At 41.5% G+C, this 24,885-nt stretch overlaps 1 protein-coding gene across 2 annotated transcripts in view; it reads right to left on the bottom strand.

Moving 5' to 3' along the window:
* YBEY (ybeY metalloendoribonuclease) overlaps window positions 1-24,885 on the bottom strand; it is a 260,748-nt gene that overhangs the window by 201,678 nt on the left and 34,185 nt on the right. For both annotated transcript variants that reach the window (XM_044060556.1, XM_044060557.1), the window contains exon 2: window positions 23,489-23,760. In XM_044060556.1, the coding sequence (XP_043916491.1) occupies window positions 23,489-23,698 (210 nt within the window). In that variant the 5' untranslated portion in view covers window positions 23,699-23,760. The remainder of the gene's footprint in view (window positions 1-23,488; window positions 23,761-24,885) is intronic.

Below are 24,885 nucleotides of genomic sequence, written 5' to 3'. Positions count from 1 at the left end.
AAGATGGTTGGACAGTAATTCCCCTGAGGAATTCGGTGCAAGTAAAACGTGAGTGTGAAGCACATCACTTTAACTACGTTTTTTTCTCCCTTCTCTTCTGGTGGAATGTACAGAATTGTAAACTTTTTAGGTCAAGTGATGGCTTAGTGCATGTATATTCTAGGTACATGAGCAAAAGTACCCATAGATTAGAAACTGGTTATTGTGCCAGTTATCTGCATCAGGGAGGATTGTTAAACGATTGCTTGAAAGCCAAAGTGTGGGTTGTCAGTACTGTGGTTTCTGTATTTTTAGTTTTTGCACGCTGTCCCACCCTCACCCCATCCATGTTAGCTGCTGGAATGATCTGGCTAAACTGGCTTTTAGTTTCTATAGGTTTCATTACCAAGCTTATGCATAACTGCTGGTCTTTTTCCTAATCTATAGCTTACACATCCTTTCGAATTTTCCAATATATTTGGAGGTAGCCTCTCTCTTCTCTGGTATTGGAAATGGACTCTATCTTGCGTAACTTGCTTGTCATAAAACTTTGATTTACAGACTTTTGAATTGTCATGCTTGTATGTTAAGGATCGTCCTCACTAATTGTAAAACTATGAGGAATGTTTTGTCTGCAGTTTATTCTTCTGAGGAAACATCTGCTTTAAAATTTCTTCTGTTCAAGTCACTGCTCCTTTTTATACAGTTGTGGGTTTGACTCCGACACTACTGCCAAGGCTCTGGTGACTGTTACTGTTTTTAGGACGTTTGCATGGTTACACTCTCAGAACCTCCCAATGTTAATAAAGGAATTTTTAAGTTCTCCTTTGGATAGAAGTTTTGCTTGGACCGTCATCTGCAGAGGTGATCAAAAATTGTGATGAAAGGGGCAAGCTGATCTAGGGTATGATTTTTCAGCTCTCTTTTTTAAGGGATTTTCTGTCTCCAAATCCACTTTTTGGCAGAAAAGCAAGATAAACAGCCTCAACATACAGGCAAACATTTAAGAACAAATGGCAAGGGGGTTCCTAAAAGAACCTCCAAAAACCAAAGACTACCCAAGACCTGAGTTTGACTAGTCAAGAGACCTTATGACTCCCTCCCAGCCTGGCCCCCTTTTTCTTCCAGAAAGTCTGACTCATCATTTTCGCAGCTGGTTGGTTTCAGACAAATCATTTCTGCTGACTATTCAAGATTACAGGAGGAAACTATTCCTTTCAAGGGACAGCTCTATATCCATTAGATTAGCACCCAACTGGTTCTTCATCACATGCTTTTCCAAAGGGTAATCAAAGCAGTTCTTCCATCCATGGTGGGGAAGGACTTTTGTTCAAGGAGAATCCTAATGCCAAAGAAAGAAAAATGCTTTAAGACCAGTTCTGGATCTTTCTTTCCTAAACCTGTTTGTGATGGTGTCCAAATGCAAAATGATGTTGCCAGGAAACTTGAAAGAGGAAGAGATAACAAGAACTGGAAATCTCTCTCTTGGGTGAGAGAGCTCTTACACACTCTGGGTTTCCCATTCTACCTACTGCACAGGAGGAAAGTAAAGGTGGAGGAGTGTCAGTCTATATTAATACTGATCTCACATCCAGACTAGTTAAAGTGTATGACCCACTGGAACTCGTAAATGTGCAGTTTATCATAAACTGGGTGCCATACCACCATATTCTTGCAACATACAGGTCCCCCACCATATCCCAGGAAACCTATGCTACCTATCTCAATGTACTAGTGTCCCTCATTGTTCAACCCAATAAGATATTCATGGGGTATATCAAATACCTTTCTATAAATCCTACACCACTTCTAATGCACAAGCCCACCAATTCCTAAACTAATACCAACATCCTGCAACAGTTCCATTCTCCTACCAGCAGTACAAACAGCCTTGACCTTGTACTCACGAACATGGGGGGAGCAGTCTTCCTCACTCAGTGTAATATCTTCGCTCATCAGATCTGACCATAAGGCACTTACTTTGAAATAAAAATTAAATCTGGGGTTCCAGCAAAGCCAAAAGCTAGGAACTATTCCAAGGCTAACCTCTACTAAGTAACACCTTGGCTAAATTCCAAGCACCACCAAACCCAGTGCACACCATAGAGTACACTGAGCTATTTACAAAATCTCTGTGCATATTAAGAGAGATGTACAGACTTAACTGTGCCCATAAGATAAACTGAAAAGACAAGCCACCCTAGTGGAATCCAACTGTCAAATCACTTATATAGCAAAAGAACAATCTTGGCTAAGAGTAGGAGGAACAAAGCCACACATGCTAAAAGCCCCTCATCAATCCAAACAGGCAGCTAAGAGTGTCAATACCTCAATGGCTAAATTTGAAGAAAAAAATAACTTCTCAGGCAAAGAACAACCACTAAGCTTTCTACAGCTATGTCTATAACCTCAGAGGAAATACACAACAATGCACAGAACTTATTGTGAAATTATATCACCCACACTGAAATGGAAGCCATTGCCAACCTTTTGGCTGATGGGTTCAGTTCACATCCTCCCCCCGATGGTCCAAAGGAAATACCATACAAACACAATCCCCCCAACCATAATTGGTCTTTAATGCACTTTCCAATGCCAAAACCACTGCATCGATGGGGCCTGATAACCTGGGATACTTAATAAATAGCATGAAACATTACCTCTCTGGTTCACTTGAATCACTTTTCAATTGGAACTTTCGTCATATTTTGTCACCTGGGAATGGAAGATGGCTGCAGTCACTCCCCTGCACAAAGAAGGCCCAACCTCTGCTCCAGGTAACTACAGCTCCTTAAAGTTTACCAGCCTCATGTAAGGCCATGGAAAGAATTATCATGGATATGATAAATGAGAACATAAGTAACCTGCAAATACTGGAACTGTCACAGTTCAACTTTGTTAAAGGAGGTCATGCCTATTAAATCGGGTGTGTTTTTTTTTTTGAAGGTAAGACTGTGCCTACAGCTTACCCTGATCTGGCCAAGACTTCTGATACAATACCCCAGTCTGGCATATAGACAAGGGTTTACACCTAAATTAGTGAACTTATCACCTGCTGGATACCCAACTGGCTCATTGAAGGAATCCAGGAGTTCAAAATAAGTGAAGCCACCTCCACCAAGAGGCCAGTCACTAGTAGAGTCCTGCAGGGACTGCTGTTGGGCCTGATCCTTTTTGGCATATATTTTTCTGAAATGGAAGCAAATGCTGGAGGTTTACGGCTGAATAAGTTTGCAGATGACTGCAAACTGGGGTGGGGGTGGGGGGTTATCCTCATCTCCACTGCAGACAACTAGCACTCTTCCAGAAGGTCTACCTTTGACTAATAAATGGTGCCAAAGTCATGGTTTTAAACTCAGTGCTAAGAAATGCATAATTGTACCCTTTGGCAAATCAACCATCCAGGCTAATTATCATGTTGATAGTATACCCCTCTAACAGTCCAGCCCATGGTCAAGGATCTGAGAAGACACATAGACAGTAGCCTAATTTTGGCCACCATGTGACCACAGTGGTGAAGAAATCTTATGTTGTGCAACTTAAAAGTAAGGGCATGGCACTAGGTCCAAAGAGGTCATTATCCCACTGTGCTCTGCCCTTATCATACCTATCAGAGTACAATGCTCCCTTTGCTAAGTATCTGACCAGGTATATGCAGCAACTAGAGCAAGCTCAAAGGTCCCTTACAAAAAACAACAACTTATCTTTTAGCCTGGACAGTCTGGTCTTTGTCTGTACCACAGAAATGGACTGGGGATTAGTCAGGTCTGCGCCTTCTTTTGGATTCCCTGTCAATGGGCAAGGTAGTCAGTGTAGGGAGAATGGGCAGAGAATGTACACTGTTTAGCCAGAATGTTGTGCACATCCCTTGGGAAGCTGCTGCTGTTAATAAACCCATTTTCTCCACCTTTCCTGTCTCAAAGAAATGGAAAATGTAATGTGCATCACCTACTACACCAGTTCTTCTGGATTGGAGGAGTTTACTGGGACTGGCTCAGGGTCTTCTACTGATAAGTTTGAAAAATCCTGTATTAAATGGGAGATGTTACATGTTGGTAGTGGTCTGAGAATTACAGCAGGATGAAACAGACCCTTAGACAGTTGCTTTACATAAAGGTACATGGCCAAGAATATCAAGTGGTGATGTTAGTAACTGCAAAGGACACACTTGGTAGAGTTTTCACTACTTTATGATCTCCGAAGTCTGTATTTTTTGTTTTGATATGAAAGGTCCTTTACTTTCTTCCTTCCTTGGAACAGATAATGCTAAACATTGACAACTTGTTTTGAAACTGCAATTAATTTCCTCTACAAAAGTGCACAACAAAGTGTGTCCTCTTTTGACACGGACAAATGTTTCCATAAGACGTATCTAACATTTTAAGTACCCAGTTGTTAAAACTGACCTACAAACAATGCTATACTGCTTGCTTGTATAATACTGGTGCTCTTCAAATGTGCTGTGCAATTGTTAGCACCTTATTGTAAGAATAGGTATCCAGTACTGTGCGGATCTTCATACTGATCACACTTAGTATGTGGTGTGTGATTTTAGCAGGCCCAAGAAAATCCTAAAGAAGTATTGTTTTTTCCACCCTTAGGTCTTTAAATTAATGATTTGATGTTTTTTTCAAACTCTCTTACCCATCCTTTCTGTGAAATAGTATACCCTCTCAACCATTCTTGAAGCATGGTTTCTCATTGGCTACTACTTTATCTAGTGTGTGCAATATCATTGGTCAAGAGCTATTCCTACAGAAATGCCCATTCATAAATTGGTTTCTATGAAGATCACCCAAAAGTGTCCATACATTTTGTGTTTCTTTGCATTATGTTTCATGCTTTGTGCTACTTTCATGCTCAGTACCATAGGTTCATAGGTTGGTATTAGGCTATCAGCCCTAGGGCCTATACAAGCCTAGCCAAACAATTCCCCGGATATTTATTCCCACAGTATTTACTTCACTGGACCCCTGTCTTGCAGGACGACTGATGTGATCCCTGGGGTGAATTTCCTATCTCCCATCCAATTATCACAGTTCCTTTTGAAGAGGGCCAAGGAGGCGCTCTGCTTGATATCTATGGGCTGTCTATTCCAGAGTATGGGGAGTCTCTGGGTCAGGAACCTATCCTTCCAGCATGTTTTGTTTATTGTGATGACAAGGTTTAGATCCCTGGAGTGTGTGGCTCTGAGGGATTGAGATTTCTTTAAGTGGAGCATGTCCAACAGCTCAGGGTTTGACATGGCCTTGTATATTAAGCAGAGATCGCCTCTGAGTACATGATATGCCTCAGGGTATAGCTGGAGGTTTTTTTTAGATGGTCAGCATAGGGCATCTGCTTTAGGCCTGTGATTCTTTTAGTGAGGTATTTCTGCGGCCTTTTCCAGCTGCTGCAGATGTCTTGTGAGGTACATAACAAACGATGCATTTTACTCTATAATGGGTCTAATGACAGATGAGTACAGTGGGACAATGACCTCCTTTTTTCTGGATGAAAAGCCCTTAGAGATGAGGTATGCCACACAGAAGGATTTCCTGACTGTTGTGGCGATGTGGTTATTGAAGGTGAGACTACTGTCCACCTGTGTCCCTAATGCTCTCATCACACTTTCAGTGTTTAGTGTTCTGCCACCTATGTGGTAATTCATGGGTACATGGTTTTTCTCAAAGGGGATAACTATACATTTCTTGGCATTAAGCTTGAGCCCATGGCTCTGGCAAAAAGCATCCGTTTCTGTAAGGCCCTTTTGTAGAATATCCATATCATTTGTGGATTCAATAATGGCTCCCAGTTTGCAGTCATCTGCGAACTTTGTTAGCCAGAGTCCCTTAGTGTTGGCCTGTACTTCAGAGAAGTAGATGCAAACAAGAGCGGTCCCAGGACTGAACCCTGAGGTACTCCACTTGTCACATGTCTGGAGATGGATTTGGAGTCGGCTACTTTTACAGTCTGGGTTCTGTCAGTAAGCCAGTTGGCAACCCATTGAGTGATGTAGGGATTTATGCCCAGCTTGGTAAGTTTATCTATGATTCCAGAGTGGGGAATGGTGTCAAAGGCCTTGGTGAGGTCCAGATAGGCTGTGTGGACCACCTTACCCTCGTCCACAGCTCTGGAGACTGATTCGAAGAAGTCAATCAGGTTCAGGAGACAAGATTGGCCCTTCACAAACCCAAACTGGGTGGGGTCCAGTGTTTGAAGGTTGCAAATGTCTTTGTTTATAAGTTCCATGATAATGGGTTCCATGCCCTTGCAGATCAGGCTCGTCAGACTGATGGGACAGTAGTTACCGGGATCCAAGGTGGAGTGGATCCTGTGGAGTGGGATAACTGTAGCTGTGTGCCACTCAGTGGGCACAAAGCCTGAGGTGAGGCTATGATTAAACATGACACTTAGGTGAGGTGCCAGTTCATTTTGTAGTTCATGTAGTACACAGCCCAGGATTTCATCTGGTCTCATGGATGCTGTATTCTTAGCTTTGGAGAGTGCGGTTTCTACCTGTGTGGCCATGATTACCAGAATTTGGCAATCTTTTGGTCTGTCTGAATGAATCGCGAATAATGAATCTACTGACACATTCAGGGATAGAGGATGGGAGGGAGTAACATGTTAATTGTACTTAATGACAAGACTTGATAGGCTGATCCTTTTCTTCTACCAACAAGCTAATGTAAGAAAAGAAAACACACAGACAAAAGCAATGCGTACTCTGAAAGTGTATCTGCTGGTCGGTGTATAAAATATATGACACAGACAGCTATAAAATATGCTTTCATCATTTACACTTGCTTTGGGGTAAACTAACAGTGTTGAGTTTGCAAGTAAAAAGATGTACACTAGGATAAATGTTCAGCTGCAACATGGTCTGCCTGAATGAATGGTGAATAATGAATCACTCAGGCAGACCATTCTGTTGGTCCAGAGCCCTACCCAAAAAAAAAAAAAAATTGCCTGAAATTTTCAAACATTTTGGAAATATAAAGTACATTTTAGTGCATTTATTAAAACTGTATTTGCCTTAATACTGCTATACCTCAAGTGCTCTAGGTTGCACTGCATCTGAATTGTTTGTGTGTTTTAGCTGATTTTCTGTATATATAGACTTTTCTGTCTATGTAGACTAGCTACTTATTCTACTGTATTACTGCCTCTTAAATCGTTTTTCAGTTGTGCACTTGCCTTGCTTCATTCAAAAAGTTTTAAATTGCTAATTTTCTAGAGTTTTAATTGCATTTACTGTTTAGGGCTACACACTCAAGTGTGTTAGCTTTTGCTGTGTTACTGCATTGTTTAGCTGGTTTAAACAAAAAAAAATACTGTCTTGTTTGCTCGTTTTCCATCTTTCCTAGCTAGTATAGTCCAGATCCCAGGCTTTCCTGGTTTCAGGAATTTATTTTCTGTGTTCAGAGCTATCCAGACCTTGAACCTGCTGGAAAGCACTAGGAAGCCTTAAACTTGTTACAAGCACTCAACTCTCCTTGTTAATAAGAGAAATTAATCGTAGGCACTAAACTGCCTATATTTGAAAAGTACCTTGCAAAGGTAAGGGAAAACAGCTCTTGTACTTTACAAAAATGCACCTAAACAAGCATGTCCAAGGGTCAGCTTCCGGTGATTTATCCTGTCCACCTGGTGAATCTGGGCATACTGGGGTAATGCAGCAACTGCCTCATGTACACAGACAACCCTCTCTTCCTACCACCCAACACTACAACCTGTGAGAGATGCACTTACATAGCCAAACTGGAAGCAAAGCTGCTACAGCCAAGATTGTGCTAGACAGTCAAGAGGAGAAGGTTAACACCTGCACTACACTTCAAGCAACACAAAGCTCTTCAAAACTCACACCATCAACACCCACACATAGCAACACTAAACCCACATATGCGGAGGCCCTTAACATTAACCTGCTCAAGCAACAATGACCTCCGAAGCTGAAACGTAAACAAACACCAGTCACAACCAAAGTGACACACAGCTCACAACACCAGTGTGCCACCCAACAACAGCCCCTAAGGCAAGACAACATACCCAACACTTTAGTCATAGGTGACTCTGTAGTCAGGCACATTGATGTCCTACTCACCAGGCTGAGCAAGGAGAAAATTACAGCCAGCTGCCTGTCGGGTGCCAGGATCTGCCACATAATGCATGCACTTAAATCACTCCACAACAAGTACAAATACGACTCTGTCATTGTCCATGTTGGAGTGAATGACTTGAGACATACCTCCCTGGACTACATGAAGAGAGACATGGAAGAGCTCTCAGATCATGTGGACTAGGCAGGTATGACCCTAGCCCTGAGTAGCATCCTGCCTTCGCCCAGAATGATACCAGAGTATAAGGACAAAATGACTGACTTCAACAATTGGCTAAGCTTCTGGTGCCATCCAAAGGGGATCCAGTATCTGTCTGCCTGGGAAGACATGATCGACAAACCACAATGCTTTGCCAGAGATGGTCTGCACCTATTACCCCTGGGATTCAGGTTACTGGCTAAAGCTCTTGCCACCTCTATAGTGCCTTTTTTAGGCAAGGTTCAAAGGACGAAACCACCACTGTAACAGATAAAAGCATGCAAAATCTGAAGGTAATGCTACTCAATGCTAGAAGTCCAAACCTCAAAATGCACTCACTCGGGGCACTCCTAAAAATGAAGAACATTGATATCTGTGCAGTAACTGAGACCTTGTTCAAGACTCCAGAGAGCACCCCTGCAATATCAGGCTACAACTCTTACCACACTTTTCGGCCACCAAACCAAGACTGAAACACACTAAAGGTGGAGGAGTGTCCATATTCACTAAGGAGAGTCTCACCTCCAGGCAAGTTGCCCAATACAATGCATCTGAAATTCTCCAGGTGCAACTAACACTAGGTAAGAATGCAATCCAAATTGTAGCTTGCTACAGATTCTGCACCATGCCCCAAGATTCTCACTACACCTTTCTAAACATACTGGAAAATATTAAGATACAACAAAACACCCTAATACTGGGAGATTTCAACTACCCTGCCATTAACTGGGAAAACTACTAGGGTACCAACAACTTTTCCCAACCGTTCTTGGAGTTCATAAATTCCAATGCCCTAGATAACTAATCCATTGTCCCACCAGGGGCTCCAATATCCTAAACCTGGTCATTACCAACATGGAAGATAGATGATCCACACCAGTGGTCACCCCCTCATTGGTCAAGTCTGACCATAAGCAAATCACCTTTGACATCCACATCCCACCCCCACCCCTCAGTAAGGAAACCTCCGTAAAAAACTTCTCCATAGCCAACTTCATGCTACTGAAGTCAGAAGTGACAAACTTCATGGCACCCATGCAGACGGGAGCTGAAAGTTCGACTGCTGAATCTTACACTAAGGCACTGTATGAGCACATCCACTCATGCATGAATCGTGCCATTCCAAACAGAACCAAGACGCTCTCCTCCAAAAAAAGGAAGACAATCTGGTTGTCCCCTGCCATAAACAAATTATACAAAAGAAGGAAGAAACTGCTGCAGAAAAGTGGGACAAAAGAAGGAAGAAACTGTTGCAGAAAAGAGGAAAATCCCAGGATGCAAAAACTCCCTTACCAGCCTCAGTAAGAAGATGAGATCCCTCATAAAATCCACCAAAGCTAGTTACAAAAATAAAATTGCCAAAGATTCCAAGGCATTCTGTAGTTATGTCAAGAATCTAAATGGCAATGCTCAGATCTGCTCTGAGCTACAACAGAATGGCATTAAATATACTGATCCCAAGGATACTGCCAATATCCTGGCAGATCAATTCAGTGCCAACTTAACCACCCCCTCACTCTCACTCCCTAAATGGCACATCTTAATACTGGAAGATTGCCAAATTCCAGTAATAACAGCCACACAGGTAAAAAACACACTCTCCAAAGCTAAGAATACAGCATCCATGAGACCAGATGACATCCCAGGCTGTGTACTACATGAACTACAAAATGAACTGGCACCTCACCTAAGTGTCATGTTTAATCATACCCTCACCTCAGGCTTTGTGCCCACTGAGTGGTACACAGCTACAGTTATCCCACTCCACAAGGGGGGAGGAATCCACCTTGGATCCCGGGAACTACCGCCCCATCAGTTTGACGAGCCTGATCTGCAAGGCCATGGAACTTATAAACAAAGACATTGGCAACCTTCAAACACTGGACCCCACCCAGTTTGGGTTCATGAAGGGCTGATCTTGTCTCCTGAACCTGACTGACTTCTTCAAATCAGTCTCCAGAGCCGTGGACGAGGGTAAGGCAGTCCACACAGCCTATCTGGACCTTGCCAAGGCCTTTGACACCATCCCCCACTCTGGAATCATAGACAAACTTACTAAGCTGGGCATTAATCCCTACGTCACTTGATGGGTTGCCAACTGGCTTACTGACAGAACCCACACTGTAAAAGTAGCTGACTCCAAAGCCAGCTCCAGACAACTGACAAGTTGAGTACCTCAGGGTTCAGTCCTGGGACTGCTCTTGTTTGGCAACTATGCCTCTGAAGTACAGGCCAACACTAAGGGACTCTGGCTAACAAAGTTCGCAGATGACTGCAAACTGGGAGCCATTATTGAATCCCCAAATTATGTGGATATTCTACAAAAGGGCCTTACAGAAACAGATGCTTGGTGCCAGAGCCATGGGCTCAAGCTCAATGCCAAGAAATGTATAGTTATCCCTTTTGGGAAAAAACATGTACCCGTAAATTACCACATAGGTGGCAGTACACTAAACACCGAAAGTGTGATAAGAGACTTAGGGACACAGGTGGACAGTGGTCTCACCTTCGATAGCCGCATCACCACAATAGTCAGGAAATCCTTCTATGTGGCACACCTCATCACTAAGGGCTTTTCATCCAGTAAAAAGGAGGTCATTGTCCCACAGTACTCATCCCTCATTAGACCCATTATAGAATACAATGCCTCATTTGGTATGCACCTCTCAAGACATCTGTAACAACTGGAAAGGCCGCAGAAATACCTCACTAAAAGAATCACAGGCCTAAAGCAGATGCCCTATGCTGACCCCCTTAAAAAACTCCAGCTACACTCTGAGGCATATCATCTACTCAGAGGCAATCTCTGTTTAACATACAAGGCCATGTCAAACCCAGAGCTGTTGGACATGCTCCACTTAATGAAATCCCAATCCCTCAGAGCCACACACTCCAGGGATCTAAACCCTGTCATCACAATAAACAAAACAAGCTGGAGGGATTGGTTCCTGACCCAGAGACTCCCCAGACTCTGGAATAGACTGCCCATACATGTCAAGCAGAGCGCCTCTTTGGCCCTCTTCAAAAGGAACCTTGACGATTGGATGGGAAAAAAGGAAATTCACCAGGGGATCATCAGTCACCCTGCTAGACAGGGGTCCAGGGAAGTACATAGCGTGGGAAGAAATAGCCAGGGAATTGTTATGGCTAGGCTTGTATAGGTCCTAGGGCCGATTGCCTAGTACCAACCTGTGAACCTGTGAAAAATGGTTCTGGTATGGCAACTAAGGATATGTAGGAAAAGACTTCTTCTTCTTTCGGCTTTTCCTGGTTAGGGGTCGCCACAGCGGAACTCTGGTCCGTTAATGATATTCAGTCGATTTTTATGGTGCCGAGGTGCCAGCCCAATGCCCAACCTTCAATGAAGGCACGTCCATTCACGCATGTCTTTCCAACGCCACTCGACCATGGGGAGGACATGCTGACTCCACACAGAAGGTGCTCCAGCTGAGAATCGAGTGGGAGAACCTCTTGCTGTGAGGCGACAACGCTACCGCTAAACCACCGCGGCTGTGGGAAAAGACTAAACAAAAGATAATACAAAAACTGAGAAAATGGAAGCTCTGTTATACAGATATGGATAGCAAGATACAAGCAGTTAAATGTTTTTAGTCCCTTTACTTTAATACACAGGTCAGGCATATTTATATCAACTAGAAGAAATATTGTGAATAGCCATTAATAAAGAGCTGAAGGATTTTATCTGAGAGGGGAAATGGCAAGAGTCAAGTGGGATAAGCTGATTTTTCAATTATAACAGGGTAGTTTAGGATTACCTGATTTGAAGGGATATTTCAGAGCTAGACAGTTAAGGCTCCTATGCATAGCACAAGCAGAAACCTAAAAAGGAAAGGGATGATGATGAAATATGGGGAAAGCTCAAGAAAAGAGACTGGGATTTTGGATGCAGATCCAAGAAGAATTTGAATATAATATTTTGCATGGTTATTTTTAAAGCAGCAGAAATTATTCTAAGAACTAAGCCAACATGAGAATGGAGAAAGGCAATTCTGTTGATAGGGATGACTGCAATTAGGGATCAGATATTAGCCAAGGGAGGGCTGGAATTTATTGGAAAAAAATGCCAAAAGAACCAAGGTATTGGTAGCAAATAATTGGAGAGGGAAAGGTAATAGAGTGGAACAGGCCAAGAATTTGTTTGGGCTGCAGGCTAGAGAGTCCCTTCCCTATCAATGATTGATATAGTATAGGCATATAAAGAAATAGGGGGATACTAAGCAAAAGACCAGCAATGGTAGAGTTTTTTGTACAATCTAGAATTTAATCTACTGTTAAAAGGAATACTTACTGCATGATAAGTATAACAATCAATGAGAGGAGGTTATAAAGGATTGGGAAGAAAGACTGGCTAAGGAATTCAGAAAGAAACAATGGGGGATATATGTATGTCTCCCAAGTATGCAACAACATCTAGAAGATTTAGGATATTTGCCTGGAGTGTTTACTTAGGTATTTTTATACCCCAAGTAGACTCCAAAGAATTTTTCAGACAGACAGCAACTGTTGAGGTTTGATAGGGGTACAAACAGGTAACTGGGAACATGTTTTCTGGGAGTGTGAAGAGTTGGCAAACTTTAAAGATGTCCTGCAGACGGGTCTGTCAGAGATACTGTGTAAGAAAATTGGTGTTACTAAGGAAATTATTTTTTGAGCCATGATACAGAATTTGAATTGCCTAGACATAGTAAGGACTTTCTGAGTCTGGTTGTAATGGCTGCCCGGAAAACAATTACTAGAAATGGAAACCAAAGTCTAAACCAACTGTACCAGAACTAGTGAATATAGTGACAGAGACACAGCAACTGGAATTAGGATATTTGGAAAAGGATAGTAGCAAATTACGTACAAAAATATGAATTGTGGGAACAAGACATGCACAGGAGGAACAAAATTTAAAAGAAGGCGAGATCTGAATGAACCATGTAATGTTTGACTGACAATGACTAGCTAGATTATAAGTGATGTATAATGTTTGCAACTAAAATTAAGTCAATATGGTTTGTGATATATAAAGTTTGCAATAAAATTATATCATTATGGTTTGTTTTCATTTATATAAATCTATGACTGCCTACGTCATACGTGATACCTTAATAAAGACGTTTCCTGTTTAATAAAAAAAAGAATAAAAAACAGCAGTTAGTGTAACTAGGAGCACAGGCTGTAATGTGTGCCTTGGAGAACCTTAATTGTATGTTAGATGATGCCAGTCAGTGTAGCTGTCAATTTGGGACAATTGTTTGTATCATGAGGGTTATAATTCATTGTTAGAAGATGTACACAGTTGTGAGTGTGTTTGCTTTAAGATAAGTTATGGGATGTTCTGGGGTGTGTGTGTGTTTTTTTTTTTTTTGGTTTGTTTGAGAATTTTCATTAAAGCAAAAATGTTATAAAATGTGACAAGAGATTCAAATGGAGAGGACAAGAAAGAAATATAGAAACGAATAACAAGAAAGAAATGTATAAAAGATCAAACCGTGAAACATTAGTTGGTGCATATAACACAAAAGCTGGAAATAGACATTAAAAACCTCTCATACATTGGGTGGGAATAATAATTTCTTATCGTAATGGCTACACTATTCATATTAGTTTGGAAAATGATGGCTTTACAGGTACAGACAAAAAGATAAGAATACTAAATTGTATTAAGAAACGTAGAGTACACATAGCAATAAAACAGGAAACAATTGGAAAGATGCGAGCATGTGAATTTGATTTTAAGATGGATATTCAGCAAAGTATCAAGGACAAAGGAAAATGAGAGAACTTAAATTACTTGACAGAGACGCTCCAATAGTGATAGAAGAGGAAAAAAGATAATAATGGTAGATTTGTGGTAGTAAGGTACTACTGGCAAGGGAAGAGGATTAGATTTGTATGCATTAATATTCCACCTAAACTGCTATTATGGACCTTAAGAACATTTTGGGAGAAATAATCATCTTTCAGCAAGGATTATTACTTTTAGGTGGGGACTGGAATTTGACTGACAACAGTGCGGATGTATCTGGGGGAAAGAGAAGGCAGCATTTATCAAAATACGGTAAATTTGTAAAGACATTTATGAAAATATTTGGTATGGAAGACATGAATTCAGTAGTAGGAACTTGGACAGAACTTGCATATTATTCCTCAAGGTACAATAAATGGGCTAGACTAGACAGAAATTATATTTTTCAGGAACATATACATTTAATTGAAAGCTTCTACCCACATCCAATAAAGCTTCTACACACACCTATAACAACAAAGACAAAAATACAAACTAATGAAGTAAAAATGAGACAATGGCACTTCCTCACCTACATGTTAAAAAGAGAGGAGTTTATAGGAGGTTACTAGGCTAATGGCCGTATGGCCTTAACAAAACTAATTATGTAATACCCTTGTTCTCTAGATGACCATGGTTAGATGGTCATTGTTTGCAGAGCGAATCAATGATTACCATCGACTGCCCCTGTCCATGAAGAACACAGGTGCCACCGCTGGGGTGAATCTGCAGTCTCCTTTCCAACTGTCAAGGTTGCACATAAATAGGGTCAATGAGGAGCTCTGCTTCATGTGAAGTTGGAGTTTATTCCAGAGAAGAGAGATCTCTGGGAGACGCATCTGTTTCTCCAACATGTTCTGTTTATGTCATGGCTAGGTTGAGATCCCTGGAGGACGTGACTCTTGTCCCATTTGACTTGTGGACATGCAGTGTTTCCATTACGGCAGGGTCAGAAATTGCTCTGTACGCCAGGCACAGGTCACCTCTCAGCAGCCTGTGGGATACAGAGTACAGATACAGAGCCTTCAGTCTTTCCATGTAGGTCATGTTTTGGCAGCTCTCAACTGTCTTGATTAGAAACCTCTGTGGTCTCTCCAGTTGTTGCAGGTGTACGGTGCGGTATATACAAAAAGGGAACACTGCACTCAATTGGTGGTCTAATGAGAGTTGAATATACAGGAGTTACGTACAGGAGTTATAACATCCTTAGTCTTGGATGAGATTCCCTTACTTATGAGATGCCCAACATGGAAGGCTTTCCTTATCACAGTGGAGACATGATGACTGACGTTTAAATTGCTGTCATGCTGTGTTCCCAAGTCTCTCGCCACTGTGTTTGAACTTAGGGGGTGCTACCTATAATGTACTTTGCAGGGGCTACTTCTTTGCCAATGGGGATAATAATGCAGTTTTTTGCATTTAGTTTTAGACCATGACTCTGGCACCAATCATTAGTCTGCATTAATCCCTTTTATAATAATTTTAACATGAATGGGGGCCTCAATGATTACACCTAGGTTTCAGTCATCTGGAAACTTGCTAAGCCATAGGCCATCTACTTTCGTGGGGACATCTGGGAAGTAGAGTCCAAATAGTAGAGGGCCAAGCACAGATCCCTGTGGTACATCACTGGTAACTGGGCAGCTGGTGGAGGTGGAATCCCCAACTTTGACAGCATGCGTTTTGTCAGTGAGCCAGATTGCTACCAATCTAGTGATGTATGGGTTAATCCCCAGCTGGTAGAGTTTCTCAATTATACCCGAGGGGGGGGGGGGGTTGTGTCAAAGGTCTTGGCTAAGTCAAGACAGGTGGTATGTATTGCTCTGCACTCATCCAGGGTATAGGAATGGGTAGTGCAAATTATTCAGGAGTTAGGGCGGCCACGGTGGTGCAGCGGTTAGCATTGCCACCTCACAGCAAGAGGTTCTCTGGTCTGATTCTCGGTTGGGGTGCCTTCTGTGCAGAGTCTGCATGTCCTCCCTGTGGTCGCGTGGGTTTCCTCCCTCATCCCAAAAACATGCTGTAGGTGGATTGGGCCCCCCAAATTGGCCCTAGGTGTGAGTGTGTGCATGCATGTGCCTTCTGTGGAAGGTTGGGTGCGGGCTGGCACCTCGGCACCGTAAAACTCCACTGCCAAACATGAGCGGACAGGTGATCCGCTGTGGCGACCCCTAACCGGGAAAAAGCCGAAAGAAGAAGAAGAAGTGCAAATTATTCAGGAGTTATTCCGAAAGACAGAAATTTCAGAAGTTGTACCTAGTGAGTGGGATAAAACGAAAGTGGAGTTAAAAAATAGGGTAGAAATAAAAGTAAAACAGATATGGTCAAGAAGTAACAAGAATTATTTAGAGGGGCTGATAAATTTAAAGTAGTGCAGATATAAGGGAATCTCACAGAACAAGAGGTGCAAATGAGAAAGTGCATGAGTTTAGAAAGATTGTTGTTAACCAACTGTTTTCTTCCCTTGAAAATAACTGTAGAGCACAAAAGCTTTTTAGCACAAAGACTTATGGAACAGAAAGTAAAAAGGGTTGTTGCCCAGCATAGGGAGCCTAGAAAAACAAATAAATAAATAAATAAATAACCAGAGATCAAGTAGAGATTTGGAGATATTTTGGAAATTTTGTGAAAATCTGTATAAAGTAGAGAAACGTGGAAATCAAGAAAGAGCACAAATAGAAATATTTATGAAGAAGACTTGAGTATGTGAAGGTTAAAGGTAGATGAGGCTCAACAATTACCACTAAAGATAGGAGGAAATGAGATGAACACAGTGACGTACAATCAATATGCAGGAAAGTCTCCAGGAATAGAGGACATTCCTGTGGAAGTTTGGAAGCTAGGAGGGAAAAAGTGATAATGGTATTTTAAAAGGAGGAGAATCACTAGGATCCTGGAAGGAAGCTGTGGTGGCTGCAATACCCAAGATGGTAAAGACCCATCAGACCCAGCTTCATATAGGCCCATTTCAATTTTAAACCACTATTTCAAAGTGTTTATGCCTATAATAGCTAAAAGAATAGCAAAGAGGTTGCAAACATTGATAGATATGGATCAAAGTGGTTTTGTGGAGGAAAGGCAAACATTTGACAACATTAACAGAACAATGATGATCCAGGGGGAAGCAGAGTGTAGGAAAATACCACCGTTGCTGTTGGGTCTTGATGTAGAGACAGCATTTGACAGAGTAAGCTGTGATTTTATGAGCAGGGCATTGGAATCATTTGCATTCCCTAATACAATAAGGTTAATTAGGGAGATATATAATTAATCAGAGACAAAAATTAAAGTGGGAGGGTTCCTCTCTGACAGGTTGTTTCTGCAAAAAGGAACCAGGGAGGGGGTGTCCTCTTTCCCCTTTATTTGCTATAAATTTAGAGCCATTGGCAAAGAAAATAAGGTACTCAGAAATTCAATGATATAATTGTTATGGTTATCAAGAAAAGCTGACTATTTGCAGATGACATTTTGTACCTGATAAAACCAGAAAAGGACATCTCAATGCTGTGAAGTGTTTTTGTGATATAATATTAATGAAGACAAGACAAAGGCTACAGCTTGTAATCTGTGTACCCACCATGAATTGCCCAGCAATACTCATATTTATAGGGACACAAAAAATCAAACATTTAAAAGTATGAATTAAAACAGATTCTAGTATGGCAGCAAAGGATATGTGGGGAAGAGACTAAACAAAAGATAACACAAAAACTCAGCATTTGATAGCTCTTGTTTGTGGATATGGATAGCATGATACAAGCAGTGAAAATGTTTTTAGTCCCCTTAAATTTAATATTCAGGTCAGGCATGTTTTTATCAACCAGAAGAGAAGTTGTGGACAACAATTAATAAATGGCTAAAGGAATTTATCTAGGAGGGGAAGAAGGCAAGGGACAAGTGGGACAAACTGATCCTTCCAACAAAATATGGTGCATCGATTACATGATTTGAAGTGATATTTTAGGGGTACACAGTTAAGGCTCATATACACAACGCACGCAGAAAGCTATAATTCAAAGTGGAAAGGGATGATGAAACACGAGGGAAATTCAAGAAATAACAAGGGGGGAGTTTGGATGCAAGATCCTTAAGAAGAACAGCAGCCATATAGAATATTATATTCATAAAGTTGCAGAAAATATTCACAAGAATGGAGATAGGAGATTTTGCCAATAGAGATGGCTGCAATTTGAGTACAGAGATTAGGCAAAGGGGGCTGGAATTTACTGGATAAAACTGGCAAAAGAACCAAGGTATTGGGAACAAATAACTAGTGACAGAAAGGTAAAAGAATGGGAAGAGTTCAAGAAGACATTGGACTGCAGGCTAGAGACTGCATTCCCTATCAGGGACTGATAGAGTACAGGTAAAGAGAAAGAGAGAGCGGAATCCTAAGTGAAAGACAGTACAGTTTTGTACCTACCATAAATGTAGATGTTCGAGTGCTAATACAGCTGCAGTCATAACAGATGGGTTCTCCTGCCGTCAGGCGGGTCCTCGGTCGGCCGAATTCCAAAGTCTAGGTCCGGCGTCGGTTGTCGTCACTTCTTCCCCGATGTCAGTACGACAGGGGTATAAAAGAACCAGCCAACGCCATTTTCTTCAGTTTTTCTTGCCCCAGATGTCAGGTGTCAGGTGTCCCCAGAAGGAAGGCAATACATAAATTTGTGTAATAAGGCAATGCAATATAATCAAAATACAGTAGTTGCAAGCAAATACACCATAAATGAATACCCCAATCAGGTTGTATGAGGAGGTGTTAGCCAATAGGCCTGTCCCAAGAGGGGAAGGAGGGAGGGAAACCTGGACTGCAGCTGTATTAGCACTCGAACATCTACATTTATGGTAGGTACAAAACTGTACTATGTTCATCATGCATACAGCTGCAGTCATAACAGATGGGTAGTATCCCAAAGCTAAGAAAGGGGTGGTAGGCACTAGGTGGAACTAGGAGGAGCCAGGATGCCCTGCAAGACTGCAGTGGCAAAGCCTGCTCTAGTTTTGGAGTATAATGGTAGGTGGTAGTGCTTGGAGAAGGTATGCACAGAACTCCAAGTGGCTGCTTCCAAGATATCTTTGGTAGGAACTCCTCTGAGGAAAGCTGCAGAGGTAGCTGTGGCCCTTCTGGAGTGAGATCTGATGCCTGTAGGTACAGTTTTGCCATGAAAAGAATAGCAAAATCGTATGCAGTGGGCTATCCATTTTGAGATTGTCTGTTTGGAAATTGGCTTTCCTTGAGCTCCTACAGCATAGGACACAAAGAGCTGTTCTGATTTTCTGAAAGGCTTTGTTCTGTCCAAATAATAACGCAGTTGTCTGTGGATGTCCAAGGAATGTAATAATCTCTCCCCTTTGTTTTGAGGATTAGGATAAAAGGTAGGTAAGTGTATGGCCTGATTCAAAGCTACCCTGGATACCACTTTAGGCATAAAGGACGGGTTGGTTCGTAAGGAAACCCTGTCCTGATGGAAGATGATAAAAGGCTGCACAGCCATGAGAGCTTGTAGTTCTGAAACTCTACGAGCTGAGGTAATAGCCAGAAGGAAAGCTGTTTTCCATGACAAATATTGCAAATCTGATGAGGCAGCTGGCTCAAAGGGAGGCAAGGTCAGTTTTTCCAGAATTAAATTGAGATCCCAAGCCGGTATTGGTTGTTTCCTTGGGGGTCTTAGATTCTTAGCCCCTCTGAGGAACTGTCTTAAGAGAGGGTGAGAGAATAAGGGTGGATCAGTGTTGTATTCTGCAGAAATGGCTGAGGCATGGATTTTGATGGAGGAGAATGAAAGTCCACTGCTTAGCAGCTCAGCTAGATACTGTAGTATTTGAGGTAAATTCAGTTTTCCAGGATCCTGGCCCTTTTTCTCATTCCAGATACAAAACCGTTTCCATTTTGCAGAGTAAGCTTTTCTAGTTGATGGCCTTCTGGCCTCCAAAATGACATCCTGCACCTCCTTGGAGAGTAGGGTCTGTTGTGATGCTAAGGAATCTTCCATGTGGCTAGATTGAGTGTTTTTAGCTGGCTGTGAAGAGTTTTGAAGCTGTGCTGAGTCAGGAGAAGAGGCATTAGAGGCAGGGTCCATGGTGGGGAATGTGTCAGGCTCCTCAGGAGTGGGTACCAGTGTTGTCTTGGCCAGTCTGGAGCAATGAGAATCATCTTTGGTCTGTCTGCTCTGGTTTTCAATAGAACTTTGGGCAGCAGAGGAAGAGGTGGGAAGGCATAAACTGTCATTGATGTCCAACTGAAAGAGAGAGCGTCCACTCTCCAGGCCTTTGGATGGAAAATCCTTGAGCAGAATTTTGTCAATTGATTATTTTTGTGGGAGGCAAAGAGATCTATGTCTGGCCTTCCCCATGCTTGGATTATTTCTGTAAAAACGTTTGGATGCAACTTCCATTCGTGTGGATCTGTCATATTTCTGCTTAGGTCGTCTGCCAGCGTGTTTTCCTTGCCTGGCAAGTACTGTGCTTGTAGTTCAATTTGTAAGTCCATGGCCATGTTCAAAAGTGATATGGCCAGTCTGCATAGGGGGTATGAATGTGTTCCTCCCTGTTTGTTTATGTACCACATAACTGTGGTGTTAACTGTGGTGTTGTCTGTTCTTATCAATAGTTGACCTGGTTGCAGAAGGTCTTTGAAAGCTATAATTGCATTTATTACTGCTAGCATTTCCTTTTGATTGATGTGAAGGTGCTTTTCTTTTTGGGACCATTTGCCCTGAATGCACCGATCTGTCATGTGCGCCCCCCAGGCGTAGTCCGAGGCGTCTGTTGTGATGACTTGATTTGCTTGAGGCTTGCTGAATGGAAGACCTGTGTTTGTCTGGCATGCTTGAGCCCACCACAGAAATTCCTTTTGTAGACATGGAATTAGTGGTATTATTGTTTCCAAACTGTGGCTGTGTTGAGACCATAGGTTTTTCAGGTACCATTGAAGTTTCCTCATATGCAGCTTTGCACATGGGATTAGTAAGATGCCATAAATCCCAGAGCCTGCAGGATTTTCCTTGCAGTCAGCCTGGTGCAATTTGCTAGTGCTCTGAAGTATTGAGTTAGTTGCCCCTGCTTCTCTGGCGTGAGGTAGGCCATCTGGGTGTTTGTGTCCAAGTTGGCACCCAGGAAAATTATCTTCCGAGAGGGTATTAGCCTTGATTTCTCTTTGTTGACTGTGTATCCCAGAGAGTTCAACAACATTATTACATAAGCCAGATGTTTCAGAAGAATGTGCTTGCTTTCCGCTTGGATCAGGCAGTCGTCCAAATAGGGGTATATTTGTATCCCTTGAAGTCTGCAGTAGGCAATTACTGATGCCAGGATTTCGTGAATACTCTGGGCACAGTAGATAAGCCAAAGGGCAATGCAGAGAATTGATAATGAGTTGAACCTGCATGAAATCTGAGGTATCTTCTGCAATTTTGTCTGATTGGGACATGCAGGTATGCCTCCTTGAGGTCCAATGTTACCAGCCAAGACTCCTTGCCCAGCATGGGAAGAAGCTGCTGTAGAGTGAGCATCTTGAATTTTGGTACGAGTAGAAATGTGTTTAGGATGGATAGGTCCAAAATAGGTCTCCAATCTTTTCCCTTAACTGGTACCAGGAATAGCAAGATGACCCAAGTGAACTCTGTTTACTGCTCTAAGTAAATATGTTAGGGATAGGAGGTCTGTAAACACTGTGGTCTGTCCTAAACATATGCTGCTGATCACAAAGTATTCTTTAGGATTGCTATTGTTTTTTGATCTGTTGTGTTTTTTTTTTTTTTTAATATTCTTGACACATGAGAAAAAAAGATACTGAGGTGAAATATTTTTTCACATTTCTAAGGTCTTATTTTTTGCAAGGGTATATATTTTTTTTCTTTTTTGTTCTCAGAGGAGTACTACAATGAAAGTACCACAGGATGTAAGAAATTTGGTCATAAACCTTTACATCAGTTTTCAGAGTGTGGTGTTTTCTGAAAGCACTTTTTAACTATAGAAGTATAACTTCAGAGAACTGAAAAAGGTTGAAGCCAAATAACTGATCACATGATGTGGCTGATGGACAGATGTCTGTACCCAGGAAGCTGCCTTCAAGCTGGCAAAAATAAAATGTAGTTAAGCAATCTATGCCCTGACTGACATCAGTCTATGTAGGTGTCCACTACAGACTATGTAATACTCCCTACTGAACAACACAGAGGCATAAAGGGTCCAACAGAGGATAGGATGATATTATAAAAACACTGGCACGTGTGATGGCATTCTACTAGGTGTTAAAAAATAAACAAATAAAACTTTGTACCCAATACAGTGAACCTAGTAAGAGCCTACATTGGTCTCCCATATTTACACTAATGTAAAGAAAATGAGGTTTACCCCCTAGAACATGATTTGGAAACAGCTTGAAGCACAGGAGCTTCTACACATCCAGGTATCATTATCACCATGCAACAGAGATAAATATCACTTGCAAACTGTAAAATGCTTGCATAATGGCTTTAGATTAAGTTATAACAATGAACACCTCTTCACAACTGATTTACAAAAATACAAACAATAATAATAATAATAGGAAGAAGAAAAAAATAAGAAGAATAACGTTAACAAAAGCATTACAGCCTTTCACACCTAAAGTGGGTGATTACTCTTTCAAAATCATCCAGCAAGATGACTCAAAAAATCTATAGAAAAACAAAATCCATATAAACGGTCTTCCTACAAACGAGTAAGTGCACTGGATGAGTGGAGCGTAAGACCTACAAATGTTGATTTCACAGGTTGGAGTAAGCATGCTTACTACTAGGTGGAGCTTCACAGCTGTTAGCTGTACAGAAAATTCAGATGGCTATGAAGACCCTCAGCCCCAGGCCAATATGGTTTGGAATTGAAAAAGGAATAATCAAAACCACTCCCCTGCTGAAAGTGGTTTCCCCCAAAGAAAAGGCATCCCACCAAAATGGAAACACAAAAAATAAGCCTTGCATTGGCTCACTTTGACAACTGGGATCTATCGCCTCCATCTCACTACAATGGACAAACCAATGTTAACTACCTATTCTAATCTCCTTGGTCAACTTCTTCAGCACTTAAGCTGCTACTCAAACTTGTGTCATCTGGGCTACAGTCAGGGCTTTACCCTTGTGAGCCAGGCAAAGGTTCTTACGTTTTGATGAACCACAGAAGGCACCACATTTTATAAAGCTTAATCCTATGCATATAAGTAACTTAATATAAACTCTATTGACCTAAAATTAAGTAAAAGCTGAAAATTAATTCCTGCTGGTCTTGTAATATTATGCACAGTCTGCTAAGTTTAACAAACAAGTGAAAGCAGAAAATGCACAAACTGTAAGCAAATTTGATGGCTTGCAACATCAGTGGTGTGCATAGGAAACATGAAGCATAACTAGAAAAAAATTAAAAAGAAGAAACTTGCCTCATAGAAAGGGAAAGACAGCACATCAGCTGGCGCATCCTTTTGTCTGTACATTTTATTAATTTTCTGTATCTTCTGATTATCAACACAAATGACTGCTAGATCAAAGTGCTGTACGCCCATCACATTCTGAAGTACTGCAATATTTTTCCTCAGCTGAGCTCTCCGAAGTGGTACAACTTTCTGGAGATTGTGAAGAACTAAGCTCATTTTCCATGGATGCTGGCTCAAGCTATCACAATCTTCAATTAATCTCCAACAATATGGATGCCCTAAAGACCAAAGGGAGAGTTGTGATTTTAGATTCCCCCTAACAGAACTGCAAAAGCTATAGTTTCATAAGCTAGCAGTATTTCAAAAGACTAATGTTAAACATTTTTGCATATATACTTCCACAAACTAGCTACAGAAGTACTCATTAATTTACTACATAAATACAATAAATGAAGGTACTTGCTATTCTTAAGTAACTCTTCTTTTTTAAGGCACTCTTACAGGCAATCAAATGAACTCCTGAACCACAAAAAATACCACTCCTGCTGGCACACTAGCAGATGGGTAGCACATCTACTTATGTAGCCAAAGACCCAACATCAAAAGCACTTCAGATGCTAAAAGGACAGTACGGTGGCATTTGTATGAGGAACCTGTATACCTGCTCCCCTCTTCCAAGAGGAAGAAAGGATAAGAGACAGTCTTTGTTTAGGTTTTTTTTTTTTTTTTCGTGAGGCTCTGGCCAGTAAAACCCCTATTAGAGATCAAAAATCCTCCTTACCCCATATGTATATGAAAACAGATTATAGGAAATGCAAAAAGTGGCTAGTGAGCCTGTGTGCAAGTGCTGCTAGTTCTCTGAGTGCCCACGGCACACAGACCATGGCATAAGTGCATTCCAGGTTTCAATTAAAAAGGGACCAAAAAAAAATCCTCATGTGCCATGAATATGTGAAACTTCAAAGCCAACTTTTGCTCCAAACGTTATGTGAGGTGTTTACAGAAGGAGTCCACAAACAGAAGGAAAGAGATGAATCTCTGGTAAAGGGGAATATGTAACACCCCCCCCAAAAAAAAACCCACTACATTTCCAACCTAAAAGCTATCTATATCTACACGTTTCATAACAAGAGTAGAGCACTGATCCCAGAAGAGCATTTTCAGACTCATCCCCGGTTGTATCAGCTCAATATTAACAGTTATAAAAGAAGAAAAACAGAAAATAGTGGGTGTTAATATTTTATGAGCATTGTTAGGGTTTTGTACAGGCAATATCTGCAGCAACGACCCTTTATATATAAATAAATAAATAAAAACACACACGTGTATATATGTTTGTGCGTGTGTGTGTATTTATATGGTATACATGCATTTATTTGGCTGGTGGGTGGTTGATCGGGTAT

Source organism: Protopterus annectens, chromosome 2.part0 (genome assembly GCF_019279795.1).
Source record: "Protopterus annectens isolate FY-2018-M chromosome 2.part0, PAN1.0, whole genome shotgun sequence".
NCBI classification, from domain to species: Eukaryota; Metazoa; Chordata; order Ceratodontiformes; family Protopteridae; genus Protopterus; species Protopterus annectens.
This window is presented reverse-complemented; position numbering and strand designations above follow the sequence as displayed.